Source organism: Camarhynchus parvulus, chromosome 4, assembly GCF_901933205.1.
Source record: "Camarhynchus parvulus chromosome 4, STF_HiC, whole genome shotgun sequence".
Classification (NCBI taxonomy): Eukaryota; Metazoa; Chordata; class Aves; order Passeriformes; family Thraupidae; genus Camarhynchus; species Camarhynchus parvulus.
The window spans coordinates 26,024,015-26,045,230 of record NC_044574.1 but is presented as its reverse complement, the minus strand read 5'-3'; the positions used below and the strand labels follow the sequence as shown (position 1 = coordinate 26,045,230).

General features: G+C 37.0%; 2 protein-coding genes across 7 annotated transcripts in view; both read left to right on the top strand.

Moving 5' to 3' along the window:
• Positions 1-5,638, top strand: part of NFXL1 (nuclear transcription factor, X-box binding like 1) — a 65,681-nt gene extending 60,043 nt beyond the window's left edge. The window contains exon 23 of the mRNA XM_030947029.1: positions 5,596-5,638. The gene's annotated coding sequence lies outside the window, so the exon portion shown is untranslated. The remainder of the gene's footprint in view (positions 1-5,595) is intronic.
• Positions 1-21,216, top strand: part of CORIN (corin, serine peptidase) — a 120,557-nt gene that overhangs the window by 12,410 nt on the left and 86,931 nt on the right. For 4 of the 6 annotated variants that reach the window (XM_030947024.1, XM_030947022.1, XM_030947025.1 and 1 more), the window contains exons 2-3: positions 5,596-5,740; positions 11,796-12,248. In XM_030947024.1, coding sequence (XP_030802884.1) covers positions 5,596-5,740; positions 11,796-12,248 — 598 coding nt within the window. The remainder of the gene's footprint in view (positions 1-5,595; positions 5,741-11,795; positions 12,249-21,216) is intronic. The other 2 variants (XM_030947027.1, XM_030947026.1) reach the window with 1 other exon arrangement.

Here is a 21,216-nt window from a genome sequence, read left to right as displayed (position 1 = left end):
TTTTGACAATAAAGTAGTCGAATGGAGGTGTGTTGCTGCCTCCTAGTATTCATGTAAACAGGACAGAACTGATAAAAAATGTAGGCCATTTTCAGCTTCTGTTACTCATTACCAGGCCTTTGAATATTATGAGTTGATCAGAAAAGGCTGTAAGAATGAGTATGGTTAAATTGATATACATATGTGGTGTTTGGTGCTTAAACATTGACACTTCACATGCTCAGTTTTTGCTCTGTAGCTATAACAGATGGGAACCATCTTCCTCTAATGGCAAAGGAAAAGCTGTAATGGCTGGTATGGTCATGTCAGTTCAGTATCTAGAGATTTAAGACCAGCATCATAAAAGCAGATGAAATCACAAGACTTGACAACTGAGCACTGCTTCAACATTAGAAGAGGAACAGTATGAAGGATATGGGAAGAGCTGCAGATAGTTTTTGTAATCTTACATAATTATTGCTTGGCTGGATAGCAGATTCCTCAATGGCATTATGAGGACTTCTGAGGACAATGGCATTATGAGGTGACCTGTTTACTGCCCTCTGACATTCTTTCTGCATTTCATGGTAGTACTTCTTTCTGTTTTTCTCCATTACAAACATAAATAATGCTTTGGTGTATGGCTTGCTCAAGATACATTAATGCTTCTGATCTAGGAGGTGTCTTCTACATTTCTGTGTAGAGACCCATCATGCACAGAAGATACTGACAGCAGGCAATTAGCTCTAATGATACTTCTTTATTGGGAGAACATCTGTTAGTTCTGTGGTGACAACAGCAGGAGATATTTTTGTCGAGTGCTTATACCATGATTCAGGCTGTTTTATAGACTAGTAACTTAGATACTTTTAGTATCTAAAAGGAAAATTGCATGCTGCCTTAGGCTTTTCACCCATAACTCTTAATGTAATCTGTCATTTCTCTGCTTTAATATGACAGGGATGTTATTCAAATGACAGCCATGAGATCAGATTCTTTCCACGTCTTGCAGAAAATAAGCTGTGAATTTTGGTCCAATGAATTCTTAGTCTTTTTGCAGTCAGATGGGACTACACACTCTTTTTCATCTTACTTTTTTCTTCCTTCTGTGGTTCCAGAAAATAAACTGAGCAGTCTGATCCAACAGTCGTAGATAAACCTAGAATTTTTAAAAAATAAACACTGAAATTAGCTCAGAATTTAGTTTTAGTCTATTTCCTTTATTGCAGTCCTTACTGAAAGAATGCCACTCAGATTAGCAGTGGTTAATGTAATATTGTTAGGGACAAAACCTCTTAGCTGTCAGAAGAAATTATCTGATGTTTTTAGGTATCCTCTCTTCTGACTATATTCTTGTTAAATACAAAGCCTGTTTGTATTAAAAGCAAACTACTTGTTCCCTTAAAAAATGAACACAGATATTTCCTAACTGTAGTGCACACAGTATTTAATTCTGAGAAATGTTTCTTAGATTGAGTTTTCTAATAGCAGTGGTTGGAAGAGAACTTGCACCTGTTCTTCAAGTATTGAGAATATGTTTTAGTCCAGTGCTATAGATTTTTGGCTAAATCTCTATTTTATTTTGAAATCTTTAGCATTTAGGGTTGATTTATTTCAGTGGGCCCTCAAGGATCCTGCTTTTAAGTCTTCTTGTCCTTTCCTTGGAAAAGGAGATATATTAAGTATCTACCAGGTACCTCAGACTTAGAGAATGAGTCAGAGAAACTGTTAACTACACAGAGAGTTGAGGGAGACTGGTTTTTTCTCTCAGCCACTAACCTAGAAGCTTGAAGTGAGCCAAGGAGAAAGCATTTTGAACCCCTGTTTCCTTCCATAGGCCCATTTTTATCTGACAGTTCCATTATTTATGTCTTTAGTCTATTATTTGTTCCTATATTCCATTATTCATTAGAACTGAGAGAACAGAGCACGTCTGCAGTTTATGCAGATACCATTGTCATGCTAGTGCACTTCAAGCTGGTGCATGTATTCTTTGTGTATTGCAATATTTGGTGGCAAGAGAAAAATAAATACTGTCAGGGCATATACAAACAGTAGGTGTTCATGTCATTCATGTTTATCTATAGGACACTTTATTAAATTCTCATTGTTGATATAGGAACCAGCAACACTATCTCTAGTTTTAGTTCATATTCATCAGAGAAATTGACAGAAAAAACCTAATGTAGATGTTCAAGTGATGGAAAATAGTAATATTGGGAAACTGGAAAAAATAATTTATGCTTGCATAGTCACTGATGATGATTTAAACAGGTGTATTGTTTTTCCTGAGGTCTTTTCCTGTAGAAGGGAAAAATACAACATACTGTTTAATTGCCTATAAATAGTTACTTTGCAGTTCTACAGAACACACAATTCATGGTGCTTAAAGAAGCATGTCTTTAACAATACAGCATTCTTTTCTTGAGCAGACATTGAAAGTAAATTTGGATACAACAGCCCATTTAAAAATCTGTGGCAGTGAGTTGTCAATACAAAGATTGAGATTTATTGGTTTCAGGAGGAGACAAGAAAGAAAATGTTTGATGTTCTCATTTAGTCTTGAACATTTATGTAAAGTAAGTAGTATTTACAATACTAGTAGACTTCAGAAAACATTTCTCACAGAAACACAGAATCACTGTTTCAATTGGCACACATTTAATGTTTCTGCTAGGTTGACTCTAAGGTTTATATATGACAATGGTGATAACTGCTGTCAGTTAAACACTTGTGCTTGAGATTATTAAGAACTCATGTGCCTCCAAAATAATCAATGTCATCATCCCCTCTTAACAAAAAGAGTCAAAAAGTGATGATGGATACTATTTCTGAATGTTTTTTCAAATATTTGAGAACAAAAATTTTGTTCTTTCTTGCTAAGTTGTTACTCCTAAGACAAACTCTTTGTGGAGACACAGGTCAGAATTTACTTTGTATTACACTGGGTAGAGTTGGACATTTCTGCTTGGGACTTGCAAGAAGTGCATCTTGGTTGGGAATAATTTCTTTAGGAAAATGAGCTGGATCTAAAATTTGTTTGTCTTGAAGAAACTAAGAATCAGCCCCTGAGTGCCTTGATCACTGAGCTGTGTAGTGATGGTCCTGCTCCTTGTCTGGCCCAGAACCACCAGGTTCATTTTTATAGAATGTCATAATTTCAAGGCATGGCATGCTCTGATTCAAGAGAAGTCTGTGTTCATGTGGTTGTGATCGTCTGCTCAGTTATAGATCTCATTTTTTAACTGCTTCAGGCAAAATAGGGTATTGAACTCAATTGCCCCCTTTCCTGTGGGAGGACTGCATCTACTCATCGTTGTCTGTGCTTTTAGAAGTAATTACGGCAGAGTTTTGGGAGATCTGAGTTCATAGCAGAGTTGTGTTATTCCTCTGTTATTTGTGCTCAGAACTCACAAGGGGGCCTAATACAGGCTGTGGAAACTCAGACTGTGGAATTCAGGGAAGCCTGCTATGAGTACAGCAGCTAAAGCTGCTGGGTTCCAGCATTACCAGAAGCAAAATGTCAGGCAGACACTGAAGACTTCAATATGACAAGGCAGACAATTGTGGACTGCCAGAAGTCAAGCAGGTATTGTCTGAATATTACATGGATTGAAGTTCCTAATATTCACCTAAATCCTTAACTTTATCTGTGACTGAATGTTTTAGATGTCACTTGTGGACAAGGCATTAATTAAGCTGAGATATCCTGAAGTCTTGGTTTGAAACATTTACTACTTCTGAATAAGCTGCTGATTAAGAAAAAATAATTCTGACAATTCTGACAATCAATTAACTCTCTGCAATATTGTTTATATTTTTTGTGTTGTGGAAGATGAGGATCAGATTACAGACCTTGCCGTCTCACTCAGACTGTTTCAACAGACACTCTTTGTTCTCATCCTGAGCTGGCTGTTTCGGATTTTCAGATAAATCCAACATCTTTAAGTTTACCATCCTGCTTGCTAGATAAGTCTAGTAGTAGGACTGTGTTGAGACTGAATCACTGGTATAGGAGGAAGACTATCAAGGGAGATGCTACTAGAATCTCACACCATACCAATACCATATGCATTTTCAGTGTTAATGTCTTCACTTTGAACAGTGGAAGTAGGAAAAGAAGTCAAATGGGACAGGCACTACAGTGGATGAGTCTCGAAGTGGTCAGATGACGTGATGCTTAGCAGTGTCAGAAAAGACACATACAACTTCACAAATGCAGTTTTCTTGGCTTCTGCTGTCTGTCAAGGGTCTTGCAGTGTCTAGCAACCAGGGGTTTCAGGAATAGTTGGTAATTCTATTATCAGTAAGGAAAATTACCTTCCAATAGTCTTTGTGACATGCTGGAACAGGAGATAATGTAGAATGATAGAAGATGATTCTGCAAATCCTACTTATGCCTAGGGTTTTCTCATTCGGTGCAGTAAATGGGACTGAGGTTGTGGGGTGGTACAAATCCAGTGTCTTTGCAGCAATTCCTTAAGAAATAGTTCAGCTTTGGTTTGTGCCAGTCAGTCTGATGACCTGCTCTTCACAGAAAGGCACGTTCAGCAGAGCCAGCCAAAGGGATAACCCACAGAGACTGGCATTTACAAGAACTAATATTATTTATGTTGTAGACTTCAATCTCTTGAGGTTCTTTGGGGAGAGGCTGTCAGGGTAATGGATGCCTTTACTCTTGTGTCCTGACACAACCAACTTTGATGTGATTGATCTTCCTGACAAAGAGGATAAACTATTAGTCATCCTTTGGGAAGACACTGTCTGTAATGAACAAACTTATCATCCAGTTTAATGTTATCACAGGGAAGATTGTATTTTTTGGTCAATTTCAAACAAAGGGACATTGACTTTGTAACAGTTTCAATCTTGCTATTAAATATTAATTTGGAATTTTGTTTTTGTTTCTGTTTAAAACCAATGATGTTTCTCCAGTATATGTGATCATAGTATTAATGGAGTTAGGTTTAAAAAATATAAAATGCATATTTAGGCTTTTACAGGGGTTTGAATTTTTGTACAGCTCAGTTGAATTCAGAAAATTGTTGTTCCTCTATTCTTTTGTATTCCACTCATAGAACAGAAAATGTGATTTGCAAACTACAGAACACTGTGTTAAATTATAATTATATAAAGTACTTAAAAATCAGACATAATTACTCTGCAAATAAGTCTTCTGCTGTCACTTAAAGGTTATAATAGTATGTTGATTCTTTAATAAATAAACAAGAACATAGAGCTCTTGAATAATTAGTAATGGATTGTTTTAAATTATAAAATAATCTGTATTTAGCCTTATTCCTTAAGTTTATGATGTATTTTGCATTTTTTTCAAATTAAATCACTATCCAACATCCAGTTCATTAGAAATGTTTAGAAATTTCAATAAAGCTATGAGTCTGTGGATACTGAGTAAAATTTAACAAATGATATCGATTGTGCTAGACTGTCCACCAGGAAAAAAATTTACACTCAACTTGTCCTTAAGAATCTATTAGCTGTATACAGCATATATTTAAATCATGTAGCTGTGTAGTAGGGAGGGAGGACTGCTATTGAAAACATAGGAATTACTGATGGTCCCCAGCATGATAAAACTGCATTTTGGTTTTTCAGGTCTTAGGAACAGATGAAGATAGTATGGGGGATGGCTGCTCTCAGAAACTGGCTTCTGCCAGGTTCCTTCGACTTTTGCTCCTGATACTGATTCCATGCATTTGTGCTCTGATCCTTTTGCTGGTGATCCTGCTTACTTTTGTAGGTGAGTGCTTTTTTAATTAAGGAGACGCTTTTTAAATTAAAGAGACTAAAACTAAGACCACATTCTCAAGTGCTAATATAACTGTAGACATTAGACATACATCTTAGCACACCTACCTAAAAAACGAATCTACTTAGGGACTGTTGCAGAGAAATAAATTTGCTATTCACATTCATATCCTTGAAACATATTTAAAGTATTGATGAGGAAACCTTTTCTGGTTTTCTCAAGGTAGATTTTTGAGGAACACATTATCTTGAACATGTAGATAGTGTTCAGCAGCCATTTTACAAGTAAAAAAGATACTTTTGTTGTCATTTTAGATCACTGTCAGTGGAATGGAATATATATCTGTTTATGTCATATGCACATTGGTTCTTATTTTCAGGTGAAAATTTATTAATTTATTAATTTTTAAATAGCCACAAATTTTTCTGAACAGCATACAAAACATTGCTGTTTAAATAAGGAAATTTTTGTTCATTTCTTCTACATACAAAATAGGTATCAATGCAGAACCCCAAATATGTTTTGTGGTAACTGTTTCAAGGTATTCATAGACTTCATAATGGCTTAGTCTGTTAAGTAATTTTGTGCATATGTTTTTCATAATTAAAAAGTGGTAATTTATTGGCATATTTTTTTTAAAAAGTCTTCCCTTTGTTACTTTTAGAAAAGTTGACATATCATTAAATTGCTTCAAGTACAAAATGAAAAGGACAATGAAACTAGGTTAAAGCATTATTTTTTCAGGAAAAAAAAGTTTAAAAAATTTGCTTTCAGTGCTGAGTGGTTTTGGGTTTTTTAAAATTTTTCTTTTGTTAGTGAGAACGTTTTCAAATTGAGCTTCCTTAGGTACTTCAGAAGCACATCTGAAATAAGTGGGGTATTATATCCAGTATCCAGACATACAGATATAAATCTATTTTCCTATTTTGAACACTTCAATTTCAATTCACATCAAGCAGTCAAACAACAAGCATAAGAGGAAAGTAAAGGTGTTTCAAAAGTACTGTCAAAATCAGAGCAACTTTAATCTGTTTTCTCCATTCAGTCTGTAAAGGATATGCAAATGATGTTGTAGGCCTGTTCTTTTCATTTAGTTTAAGTTCAGGAAGTAAGAAAACCCCCAAAGCTAGTAAATGTTATGATTGACAGGTAAGTCTTGGGTTGTATTTCTGAACTAAGAACAGTCTGAAATGGATTAAGATCAAATAAGTCTTGCAATTAGGAAATAGGAAGCCGTTAAATTTGCTTTCCTTATGTTTAGCATTCCATTTGTATCTTTCATATCCTCTGCCCTAGATTTTCATTCTTTGGTGAGAAGCCAGATGAAAAGGCAGGTGTATTTACATCAGTTATACTCAATCTCTTTCTCAGGCATGGATCGACCTGTGGTTAAAATGTACGAAATCCTCTGGGAAATGGGGCGCGTTCTGATCCTGCTTATGTAGCAAAAAGCGCGACTGTCTCCTCTTAAGTCAACGTCACTACTGTAGGGTAAAGAATAAGACTTGATGTTATAACCCAAGTTGAAAACTGGCAAAGGTCCCTTCAGAAGCAGCTTTTGAATTAATATTTTATAATTTACTATTCTTCTCAGCAGCTTTCATTTTCTGTGCATTGATAGCCTAGAAGCAAATATATTTGATGACCAGGATTAGGTGAACTAATGCTGTGGGGATTTAAAGTGTGTGTAATAGAATGTAGTCTGTTACAGGAACTAGCAATACACTATATTCAAAATACTACTTCATATTTATTTCAGGTCAATAATAACTGAATTCTAATACTGGTATGAAGTCTTACTGTGTAAGAAATAAGTTGATAGTACTGGGTGGCTAATAGAAATTATTTGATGGGAGGGAGGGTGGGGGGAGGGGGTGGGAGGGAGTAAGGAAAGGAAGGAAGGATATTACTGCAGCTTAACTGACAAGCAATAGTTTGGTATACTATGGGACCTTCACAGTATCAGTAATGTGCCCATTTCTCCAGAGTGCAGTCATGGGTACAGACCCTGCAGGAGAAATCTCAGTTCATATGTGCTGGCCTCCTGTACTAGTGAACTAGTGTTTTATTTCCTTTGCAACTTCCTCATCAATTACCCATACTTTGTTAGACTGCTTTGCTCTGTTTCATTAGCTTTTAAACAGACTTGGTCTCTTGGAGCTTTCCTGCTTTGAAGAGCTAGAAATCTTCCACAGTTTACGCTGCCAGAATCTCAATTTATGAGCTTGAACAGTGTGACTATTTCTTAAATCTCTTAACTGTCCATTTTTAAGTAAGCTGTCAATTTTTTAAAATCTGTCCATATTTAAGCAAAATATTAATTCCCCAAAGTGAACAACAACTGGAAATGATCATTAAAACTGCTGAAAAGCGTTACTTTGAAATGAATGGGTCTGGTCCCAGTAGCTCTGTTTTGTACCAAGAACAATGAAGACCAGCATACTTTCTGTTTTTGTCATCTGGACATGCCCAGCTGTAGCTAGAGACACAAATTGAAAATGGTTACATCTGTTTCTCAACTAATTAATATCTGGCTTATGATTTACCATCTACAGCTCTGTATGAACCCAAGTCTGAAGAATGGTTGGATATAGTGTGCCTGTATACATGAATAAAATGCTTGTTCAGTATGTGCTGCATGTCTGTCAGCAAACATAGATAGAGAGTAATTAATTTCTCTTCACTGAAGAGATTAAGAAAGAACTGATTGTTTTAAAGCATCACTCTGTTTTCTTAGGTATCTTGAAATTTAAATATGGATGCTATAAAAGCATATCCAGTAAGCTTAATTCAGGATTTAAAATATACAATGGTGTTTTTAGGGGAAGGGTGGGGGGAAGGATGAAAATTAAAGTGAATGGGAGCCCAGCACAAAGAGTGGATTCTGTAGCCTGGAATAAAGTGCCTAAATTCTCTATGGTGCACTGATAAAAGGACAGGATAGGAGGAGAATATGGGAGAAGAAAGAGGTGACTTAGGAAGGTGACCTAAAACTTACAAACTGAGTGGAAACAGAGTTGTCATCTAGAGCTGGCAAGTGAGGAATGCCAGGGCCCTACACCTGCCTCCCTCAAGGGCATACCTGAGCCAGGCTGATGTTATTTTGGAGGGAAAAAACGTTAAAAAGAATTTTAATACTGCTCATTGCCAGTGGAGATGATACAAATAGGAAGACCTTTTGTGTCGAAGAGGTTCATTGTGTGGTCCCCCTGTTAAGAGGAGTTGTTATCACTAGGAAACGGTAAAAATAGAACAAAAAATGCAGTTGTTGGAAAGATAGGTTGAAGAAGCAAACAAGGATTTGGGGATCTCAGTGAAAGAAGTAAATGACCTCATGGCATTGATAGACATAGTTATTATTTGTTATTCCAGAAAAAGAATGAAATAAGTCTGAGTGTGAAGAGGATAGAATCCAGTGGGTAGCCTCAATATTTTGTTTCACAGTATTTATTTGACCATGGTATTAAACCAAAGGGAGTTTTCAAACATTTTTCAAGAGTTTACCTGTCTTGTGATGCATTGCCTCTTATTCTGATGAGTGTTATATAAATAGCTAATAATTTTAACTTTTATTTTAAATCAGTATTAATAACTTTTTGGGACCAATGTTTCACAGCCTTTTTCTATTTTTATGCTGAATGGAAGAGAAGAGAGGAGTCTAGGGAGGAGAAGAGAGAACGTGAAAAAATACCTTAAGCTATTCTTGAATTATGGAAAAATACAATGCACTTTCCCAAAGGAGTTAAAAAAGCTTATTTTAACTTCTTGAAAACTGCAAAAAAAACTGATAAAGTTTGAAACTTGAAACAAAGTAGGCTTCTGAATTCTAGAGATTCAATCCTTTGTTTGAACAGAAGTATCTGGCATCCAAATAAAGCCATATTTTAGTGAGCACAATTTCTGAGCACAACTACTCCCTCTTCCTTAGACTTTAGCAAATCATATTAATACTAGTCCCTATTTGTGAAAATGCACTTACTGTTTGATTTGACTAGAGGACTCAAACAAAAAAAAAAGCTGCTTAAATCATTTGCAGGTGGGAGGATTTTTAGTTGTTTCTGTAAAGTACACACAGTAAATTCCTCCAAACCCCAATGATATATGAACATCTGCTGGTGGAAAACCAGAAACCCTAACATTTATATATATATATATGTATAAAGTTCCCCTGGGTTTGTCCAGTAGAAGTTAGACATAAAGATTTACTCACAGTTAGTGACACTGGAGCCAAAACAATCCAGCCTGGATAAATGATGGTATGATAAATCTCAAATCGTAACTGTTTAATTGAAACTCACTATATTTCAGAATTTTTTCACCAGTTTTTCTTGCTGTTTGCATTTGCTATAGTTAAAAGTTGCTCAGTAAAAAAGAAAATGCTGACGTTGCCCCTTCTCAGCTATTCCAGTTCTCTTTTTTCCCTTACCTATAAAGCTTTCCAACCCGAAGGCACTTTAGTTGGATTCTTCTGGCGTTTTCAGTTACTTGTAGCTGTGATTAATAAACATTTCTGCCTGCCCAGTCCCTGAATTTCAGACCAGTGAACTGATTTATTCTAGCAGCAGAGTGCACGGAGAAGTGAGAAGAGGGATTCAATAATGGGAATGGGCTCAGAATACCCTCTTGGGCTCTGTGTGGTGCCTGGAGCTGGGTTTGTCTAGGGACAGAGCCTGGGACAGTGGGGGGTGAACAAGGCCTAATTGGGAGGTGATGGTGTAACCAGCCATTTTGGTAAACGCAATAACCAAAATGAAAATTAAGTCTGGGAGAGATGGTGCTGAGTGTTCTGTGGATTTAGGAGTCATGGAATCATAGAAAGACCATCTAATTCCAACCCCCTTGCCATTTGGGGTTCATCTGTACCAAGCAGCTAATGAAGGGTCAAATGAATATGAAGAAAAGTTACTAAAATTATCAATTGTTGCCAAGGTACTCGGTACATTTGGAAGACTTTATGTTTTGATGATTCCTTTAAATTTTTTTTATGATCAAGTCTAGGTGTACTGTGGCTATTATGAGTGTTAAGCTGTTTTACCTGCCAGTGGCAAAAATTACTTTTGCTATTTACCAAAAATTTCTTATATTGTAATACAGAGTGGTGCTTCTCTTCTAGCCTTAAATATGACTCTAACACATTTGGTTAAAGAATTTGAGATAATATTTGTTGTTTTTATTATAGATAAATGAGTTATATGTTCTACACATGTTTAAGATGTCTTCTTTATTATTAGGATTACTAGGTTAAAGATCAATTATCTTACTATGTAGTTTAAATTCCCCATGCTTGTCGGATATATCTACTTACTGTTTTGATTTGTGAATTTTAATTACTTGCAACTATTCAACATATACAACTAAGAAAAGTCTGGTTTTGTCTATAATATAATAAATGATCGAAAAATAAAGCCAGCAAGTGACAAAATTTTAGACAATAACTGTATATTTAAAATGCAATATCAGAGAAGAATGACAAATAACTCAGGGCCCCATATTTAGCAGTGGTAGTTGAAGTACATAATCTTATACAGAGAAAACAGCATCTCTTTCCATGTTACAAATTAGTGAATATGGAATATGTTGAAAATGCATTGATTCCCTTAAAGCTTCAGAATTGGATTTCTAAAGATGGTGGTACTATGAAAACAAGAGATGATGCAATTTAAAAGGAGTAAAAAATAGCATTGTCCATCTTGTTAACATAATGATAGAATGAATGCATGTTGAAGCTCCGTGAAATTGCACTCTGTAGTTTTAAGCATGTAAGTATTTGGTGACATACTATAAATACGATTAAAATATTTTAAGCTCATGGAAGCATTTGTTTCTCTATTTATCCACATGCAACCATGATAAACAGCAACCATGTTTTATGTGCTCCTGTCATTTTGTTACCAGACAGAATTCTTAAATTTGTCTTTAATTTTAATTTTGATATTAAAATACTTTTAAAATCTGTGTCATTTTAGTTAGTATTAACTTTCCAAAACAAATTGGTAACACTTTTCCAGGTGATGGTAATTTTGGTGTTTTTTTTCCTTTATTGCAGGAGTGTTAGAAAAAACATGCTTTTATTCAAATGGAAGTGAGGGCCTCACAGTTAATGGTGACTTTGAAATGTCTCCTGATCTTTTGCCAAATATGGTTGAAAATAGTTCCGAGACTGATCCCGCAGTGGATCTTAGCACACAGCCCTCTTCTTGGACCACCACGCCTTTATCCCACGTTGACCAAATGAACAAGAACTCAAATATATTTAGAGAGTCTTTCCAGGAAAATTCCTTTGATCCCCCAACTCAAGCCACAGTGCTCAGTCATCAACCTGCCTCTGAAGCTGCTTTGGCAGAGGGCTCTGAAGACAGCACCCAGCTCTTTGCCACTGCAGAGATGATGACGTTGTGGTCTACAGAGACTTCTTTTAACAACACTGAGAGGATGACCACTCTGCCAATGTTAAGTCCTACCCATCCATCTGTGTCACAAAAAATGGATCAGAAAAAAAGTAAGTTTATATTTTATTTGGCTCTATGGTTCTGACCCAAAAACTACAGAGCATACTATTGGCATGCTCCCCTATGTGTTTCTATGAGGTCTAAGGAACGTGTGTCCCTTTCCATAATTTATTTTGTTGTGTACATTCCATCTTGCAATCAAGTGGTTTCTTATCAGAACATTTGTTCAACCTGTTAAGGAAGATGCTGTAAATTCTCTCAGTATGAAAACTTAAAATACATTCTTCAGTTGGTGATAATCAGGCTTACCAAGCCTAGAAATGAGTTAGTGCACTTATTAAGTCTGTAGATTGTATATTCTGTTTCTTTAAAACTATGCATGTGGCAGGTACATTCCTGATCTTGGCTTGTAATTGCAGTTACAACTTTTTATGTCTTAATGGATAAATTCCTCTCTAATTTGAAGCAGGTTTTTTTGTGTAGCAATGAAGTTCCTTTGGCATTTTTGAGAGAGAGTAACAACAATTAACTGGGATCAGGACTTTTTTTGCTATGAAGGTAGGTGCATTTTATTAATGTCATAGTAAATGTTACTGATTCATCATGTTAGTGGTAGTGAAGAATTCCCTGATACTGCTTTGCTAATTGCTGAAACAAAAGGGTACCATATTGAAATGAATCCATTTCTCTAGAGCTGCTTACCATTCCTTTTTTCTTAATCCCACCAGAGCACAGAGCAAAACTTATTCATAAGGTCATAGAGAAAATGTAATGTAAATCACTGATTTATTAGTATTTTCTCCTCTTCCCTAGACTATAGTGACTTCATAAGCCATCTGAATGGTGCAGGCTTTTTGCAGGTTCTATTTGCTGAGTCGTTTTTCTTCTATAGATTTCTCTCTTTTTCTCCCCCTGCACCCCAAACTCAGAATAAATGTATAAAAATGGACACTTGAATCCTATTAGTGGTTAATTTATTTACTTCTTTTGGCAACTTGGCAAATTATCACTGTGCCAAGGAACAGCAAGAAAGCATAATGTGCTACACTACAAATATTTTCATAATCATGTTTGAGATACCTGAAATTCTAGGAAGTATAGATGAAACAGTGTAAAGCTCTTTTGCCTTTTCTTACTATGTTGGAACAAACTCTTTTGAGATGCATATAACATGTATATGTAATATGCACATGTGTATGGCACATGATATTTTTCCCTACTACAGTCACTCAGGACAGCCTTAGGTTTGGATTTCTAATCTTTTTGGTATTATACAGAGAGGCGCTTCTAGCACTTTCCAAGTATGTGTTCTATTCTGGTAAGTGCAGATCATTCCAACAGCAGTATGACTGCGTGTATATTCAGCAGGCGTGACTACTTGGAATTCTATTGTGGCGTAGTATTTTCTGTGTAAAGAGAAAAGGACGAAAAGTTTTCAAAGTCAAATTTGATATACTACAGATTTCTTAAAAAAAACAAAACGACACAACAACAAAAAAATCCCATCCCAAACTGAGATAACAAAAACCAAAACCCGGAGATAGTACATTACTAATCAATAACCTTGCACTCTTTGATTCCACTTTCAAGTGTTTTGCTTATCCGTATTCATGGGGACATTGTCTTAATTCTGTGTGTAGATTAAAAAAATTAAATATCCAGAAGAATTTGATCTCATAATAACTGTGTGTTCCCATGGCTCTCCAAGGCATGGAGGACTAGAAAGCAGGGGCTTTCTAGCACTGTCTTCTACTCACTTCTTTCTTGTCCTGGCCTATGCAAATTAACTACTTATACTCATCTTTAGTCTCTTTGGTCTTTTTTTTTCAACTAAGCTTTCTTCATGAAGAGATCCCTAAGGTAACACAGGACATGGTCTGATGTTCACAGGAAGTTCTTAAGTATTCTAATGTGGAGGACAGTGAGATATAAATGAGGTTTGGAGCAGTGAAACTGGAATATTCTGTTGGAGTAAATTTTTTTTTTTTTTTGGGACAAGTAAAACTTAAAGACCACATCAGATTAGTGGTAGTAGATCAAATTATTTCTCTCTTGCTTAGTGTCTGAATCCAGCTGTGAACATTATCACATGTCTGAAGAAGAATAAACTAGGGCTGGCCTGCTGAGACACTTGAACGCTATGTAGTAGCAGATTTCAGTGATCTGCAGTGAGTCCTGGTGAGCGCTTGTTTGTCCTCCCATGAATTGACGTAATCACTTTTGAACCCATGTGAAACAGAGGTTTGAGTTTTTTAAGCGTGTCTTGTAAGGAAATTAACCTCTAAATGTGTGTCAGGCTGATGTTCCATCATCATCAAGGCACACTAGCAGATCATCCGTCAGTACAAGTTTCATCTGGTTCAAACGTGGAGAAGTGAATGCATTTCTGTTTATTTAGTAAGCATGTGTAACTTGGACTTTATGCTCATTTTATGCAATAAAAGATAAATGATATGTCATATGACATAGAGACTGCCAGTTCAAAGCCAACCAGACAAAATTCTGTGAACACATTTGGACTGGCATTCATGTGGCTGTTAAGTTTTTGGTCTGATGCTAGTATTCCTAGTACTGGATTTGCTTTACTGGTGACCAAAGCTTCAGTAAAAGACATTAATAAGAGAAATTATAAATATTGTGACCATATGGTATTCAGTAAAGACTTGAAACTAACATAAGTAAGACATTGCTGAGTTACTAATTGGAGGGGAATTAAATTTGGCACATATGACATCAATTATTTAAGAAGTCCTTAAAGAAGAAGGAAATTCTTTGGCAGAAATTCTAGCAAAGAATAGATTAGTGGGTAAATAGGAATGAATGATACAATGCCTCACAAATTTATTAGAAAGTTCTTGAAGGTGACAGTGAAAATGCTGGTTAATGCAACATACTTGGCTTTTCAAAATGCTCTTAACAAGAGTCTTCACCAAGAAATCTTACTGACCTCTTCTCACAAACTATGCATTTGTTAAAAGACAGAAGGAGAAAAAAGAATGAATGGCTAGGCTCCAGAGTGAAGAAGGTTGCTGATGGAATCTTACAGGCAGACAGTGTTTTCTGATCAGGGAAAACAGAAAATAGTCAAGTAATAACATTTCTGCTAATACAGATTTAGCTTCCTAAAATGAATAGCTGGGAATCACATAAAGGTTTCATAGTGGAACAGTGACTGATAAAATGTTTAAATGACTGTGCCAATAGATGCAAAAGAATGCTGGAGAGTGGGAAACAATGCAAACTCTATCATATACAATGCTGGACTTTCAGCTAGTGTTGCCACCAAAATAAGGACCTGATGATTTGCTGCAGTCTGCATTCTGTCTCCATGAGCACCCTCATCATGAAGCTTACAAAGAACAAAATGGAAAAGTCCTGCCACATCTGTGTAACTTAAGAAAGATAACAGTTGAATTGGAAAAGGCAAACCAGCAGGCAACCAGACCAGTAGAGACATGGAAAGACTTAGATGTGGGGAGGCACTAAATAGAAGGAAGACACTGTTTCCTTCTGGAAGACAGCTGGCTTGTTAGTAAGTTGTTGTGGTGGATAGTCAGACCGTTTTGAGTGTCTAGGTGAAATAGAACAGTTACTCAAGTGTTTTTCATTATATGAGGAGTTGCCTTTTTTCTTTTTTTTTTTAAACTTTTTTCTTTTTTTTCCTATCAGGCAGTAGGCTAAAAAAAGAGACCTCATGGACTTACTGCCACAGGATGATGGGAAAACCAGAAAGTATGGAAATGTTTGGAGAACTTTGTGAGGGGTTGGTCTGTTGGGGCTTGTAGAAACAATAGTCCATTAGAAACTTCTGACTTCTGAAGGTTCAAGATTTTATGTTGCCAGAAGTTGTTGTTATAGTCCTAGGTGGTTGCTCCTTATATTTGCCCAATATTACTATAATTTTTCTTGAATATATAATGGTGACCCCTACCAAAGGTCAGCTTCTGAGCTAAATGTATCCTGTGTTACCTCTCTGTTGGGAAGCAAGTGAAGGGAATATGTTTTTCCTATTGAGGTATTTGAGTTTGTGTGACTTCATATCTAAATGTTTTCTGGAGGCATGGACCATGGTTCCAAGTCATGATGACGGCTCACTGGAGAGTTTTCTGATAGCAAAACCATCAGGATGGGAGTCAGGTTCAATAGGTTCTGTAGTGTTTATTCATAGAGTTTAGAAGTATATGCAGTAATATTCTACTTATCTGTCAATCAATGCTTAAAAGAAAAAAGACCACATTTTAAACAGTAACAATTGAATAAAACATGGTTTCCCAAGGAAATATTAATACAATTTATTGCTACTTTTTTCTCTTTGAAATAAAAGCAGACTGCACTGAGGCAGTAAAGCAGGAGACTTGATTCAGATGAAGCATGACTCCGTGTTTTGTAATACTGATGACTGGGGAGACAGAAGTAGAGAGAGCGAGGGCCGACCTTCTTCCTAGAAAAACATCCTGTAGATGTATGGAATATACACTGGGACAGGAAGTATTAGTATCTGATTTTTTTTCTTCCATTCACTGGTGTATTTGCATATGTACATTTAATACTCCTTTTTTTTGCGCCAAGTCTCCCATAGATCTCCCCTAGCAGACAGCCTCGTAGCACCTCTACCATTTCACAAAAGCAGTTTCAGTGGAGAACTATACCGGTGGCCACATCCTAACGTGAAAAGTAACGCGGCCAAGTTTGATCCTCAGCCGTGCCCGTCCGTGGGGGCATCGCCGCGGCCTGGCCGGCGGTGGGGGGCCGTGCGGGCCGGACGCGCCCCTCAGCACGGCCCGGCCGCCGCTGCGGGGCCCGGCCGCGCTCCTGCCCCGCGCAGCCGCCAGAGGGCGCCGCGAACGCGAGTCCCGCGCGGCCGGAGCGGGGCAGGAACGGAGCTGGAGAGGGGCCTGGAACGGGGTGGGAGTGGGGCAGGAATGGGGCCTGGAACGGGGCAGGAGTGAGACCAGAGCGGGGCTGGAGAGGGGCCTGGAACGGGGTGGGAGTGGGGCAGGAATGGGGCCTGGAACGGGGCAGGAGTGAGGCTGGAGAGGGGCCTGGAGCGGGGCAGAAGACGAGGCGGAGAGGGGCGGGATCGGGGCCGCGGGCGCTCCCGGGGAGCGAAACACGGTCACTTGCCCAAGTGCGGAGGAGGGTGAACGCCCCCCGAGCCCTAAACGATTGCTTTAAGGAATAAAGTGGAAAAGTGTTCTCGTAAAACCGAGTCCCTGTCTCAAAAGTTTCAGAAAGCGCTGGAGTTTCAAAAAGCACAGGATTTATATTTGCTTGCTTGCATCCAAGGAACCTTGGGTCTTTTCACCTGTCTAACGCATCTCTGAAACGGAACGGCTTAGTTTCTTTGCAGTCCTCCACTCAGCCTTGATGTTACCCTAATTCTTTTATCACTTAACTATGTTCAATTTGTACATGAAATAAATCTCTTTGTCACTACACAGTGCTTCTTATTATGTATTTGGGGTTCTGCCACTATTAGAATTCTACTGCAAAGAATTTTGTGTTCTGCCAGAACTACTACAGAGAGGGTCCAGCTCACCTTTTTGTTTGGTAGGAAGAAGCAATATGAAAACCACGATGGGGATAGCTGGACATAATTTGTCACGAGTGGTGCCAAAACAAGAATTCCCGTGTCTCTCTATCTCAACCTTGTGCTGCTCATACTAAAGACATTTTTCCTGCTGAAGCTAAGGTATCCAGTAACTGTATTCCAAGTCAGTCCATAAGCTTGAGTCTCCCTAATCCCCAGTATTTCCAGCAGTGATCTAATAAATAATTTTGTCTTTTAGCTAAATTTTTGTTTAATTACTCATACAAGTTGGAGTAGACTCAGTTGTGTAAGGAGTAACAGCAGCACTCGACCCATGGTAGATTTTTAGGGTATTCTTGTCCTCAAAAATAAAAAAAGAATTCAAGATGTTGTTAAACATTATTTTCTTTTGAATGGGAAATGGTTCTGGTTTTTCAGATTGGCACAGAAGAACATAAGCAATGTCCTAATTATAAGGGCAGGAATTTAGCCACTCAAACGTATCTTTGCCATGCGAATGCAAGCATGATTAGACTAATATGGTAACTATTAATTTTGTTGGTGCTTGAGTCCATGCTTGAGAGTGTTTTCTCTTCCAGCAGTACAGTGTGTTTCATTACCTCACTTATACCTAAATTGTCTCTCAAAATTAAAGACAGTGAAAAAAGCTGCCTTAAAATTTGGCAATGCAGTTCTCATTTACAATTTTTTTTCACTAGTCAAAAGAATCAAAATTCTGCTTTTCTTCCCTTGAAGAAATTTGAAATTGTATTTGCATTTCACAGGGCAAAATTAGTAAGCTGAGAGAAACATGTGGATTTTCACAAAATTCATTATCAAGAACCTGGTTTTCATCAGTTTTACCATTGTTGTTTTTTATGAGTACATGAGTATAGCTTGGAAAGGAAACTGAAGTTTCTGACATGTGAAATATATTAGCTGAAGTCCAAAGGATTCTTAAAAGCCATTATTAAATATATAGAGCAATTTTTCATTACCGTTTATGCTTATAAGGAAAAAAAAAGCTTGCTAGCTTTATCACCTGCTGTGTTACTGTTGTCAGGTAACTGCAAGTTTGCCAAAAATTTCAGATGCTTGTATGAAAATTGTAATGATATTGTTAACATTGTCATACATTTACTTCTAGCTAAGCTTGTGATTTCAATTCTCTTTAATAAATTCATGGCTCATTATTGCAGTTCTTCTGTTTGTAGTTCATCTCTTCAAATTCAGTCTGATGAAACAATGTTCCATGTAAGATATCTAAAAGACTTCAAATATTTGTTAGGATTAATATTGCAGGAAGTTCTGTGAATAACTAACACGCCCTCCTTGAAGTTCCATGTATCTTTACTCTTTGGCCTTTCAGTGGTTTCATTTAGAGTGAGAGATTCCCACTTCTGCTCAGCTTTGGAAATAAAATCAGCTTTGTTCGACTTTAAATGACGTGTGCTAATGGAGTTGTGGATGTGTGTTCCTTTAAAACTTGAAAGAACGGAAGAATTTCAGCTTTATGCCTGTTTTACATTCATCATGGGTTTTTATACTTTGTTGTTTGCATGTCAAACAGATGTTTGTTGTCAAGTTGAATCATGAATTGACCAAGAGGCTAAGCAAGACATCGCATGCTTAGTGAAATGTTCAAGGATGGTGGTAACAATGAAGCAAGGCATATCTGAAGATAATTGTTTGAGAGTTGCAGGCACTGGCTTTTGTTTCAGACCCGTCAGGTTGTTTGAAACTATTTAAAAGGTATTTGTGTGGCTATTTCAACAAAAGGATGATGATAATATATTTTTTTTCTGTTCTGTATTGTGATTGATCACTTTGTTTCCAAAGGTACACCTTACATCTGGTGGCAGTATGTGATTTTATGATTGATTGAAGTTTATCTGTTTTGTACTTCTGCATGGTCTGTTATGCATTATAACACATAGAGTACAGCCAGGTGTGGGCACAGAGTCATCATTAATATAATAAACGGTAAGTTCTAAACCTGTGTTGAAATATTGGAAGGTCAGAGCATTGATGCAACTAAGTAATGTACAGTCACTGTCATCTTTTACGATCATGTGAAATTCAAGAACAGCATAATGAGTACCATGGTTTAAAATCATTGTAGAGGTGGGAATTTGAGAAAGTGATAAACAGCCAAATACAGCTAAAGATTCATTTAGCTGTTAATCCTTACGCAAAATCTGTATTTTTCACCTTTATTATGACTGCTAATTAAAAAAAAGGTACTCTCAAGTGAAATAAAATAGCAGAACTTTATAGCAGAGGTTAGGAAAATCTTTTTCAGTGGATGGGTAGTGCAGAACCCATTGTATGCAGTGGCTGTGGGATCCTTTTCCTTGGGTGTTTCCAAGACTCAAAGTCAGGGATGACAGCGTGCTGGCAGCAACCTCACTTGGAGGAGAAAGTTAGGTGGAGACCTCCAGAGGACTCTTTCTACCAATAATTCTATGATTCTAGGGTATAAAAAATTGGGAGTAGAACATGAAAATGTTCTACTGAGCATGGTTGAAAAAAGTTTAACATTAGTGCTGGTTTAATGATATTTAAGATAATCCTGATTTTCATGGGGACACTTGTTGTTTCTCTCCAGCTAAAATAGGCAATTAAACAATGAGCTATAAGAGAGAGCATTGAAGGAAGCTATTGATATTTATTAGTGGTTTTATTTGAAAGAACAAAATTTCCATTCTGCAAAAAGCAGTTGAAGTACAAGGATTTAAAAATCTCAGTTTGCACAGGCAATTTGCAGGCATCATGTTCCAAAGATTTAAATACAACCTGAACTGACATAAAGCTGGAAAAAACTTAATCATGTTAAGCTCTTAAACATTTTCCTTTTGCACACTGAAAAATAGGGTTGTTTTTGACCTCTAATTTCTCAGGCTGAGAAAGTTTTTCAGAATTCTTCTTTGTTCACACAGCAAAAACTGGAACATTAAAGAATAACTGCATTAATGTAGCCAGCTAGGCTTGTCTACCAACAGAAGCATTCTGACTGTAGTGGTAGAAAAGGAATTAGACCTTTACTGAATATTTAAAAAATGCAACACTTAAAAGAAACCTCTAGTGTTATAAACAGGAGAGTCAGTAGCAGTTGGATAGAGAAATGGCCAGGGAAGTTGTATCTCGTGTCCTGCAAAACATATTTTGCAAAATGGGCTATCAAATTGAGAAGATCTAGGCTGCAGTATTTCCGGCTAACACAATCAATCTTAGAGACAATGACAATGCTATAACAAAACAAACACATACATACCTCTGAATAATATAGTTGTGGGAATTTCCCATAGGGAAAACAATTAATTTATTAGACTGATCAGTCTTAGTTAACCAGGGCTTTGAAGATCCGCACCCAGATCTAAAACTTCCCCTGTGAATTTCCACATGGGAAGCTGCAGGTTGCAAAGCATAGTATGTGTGTACTTGCAGTGTTTTTCTTTTCAAGTGTGAGGTGCTGTACTGTGCTCTTA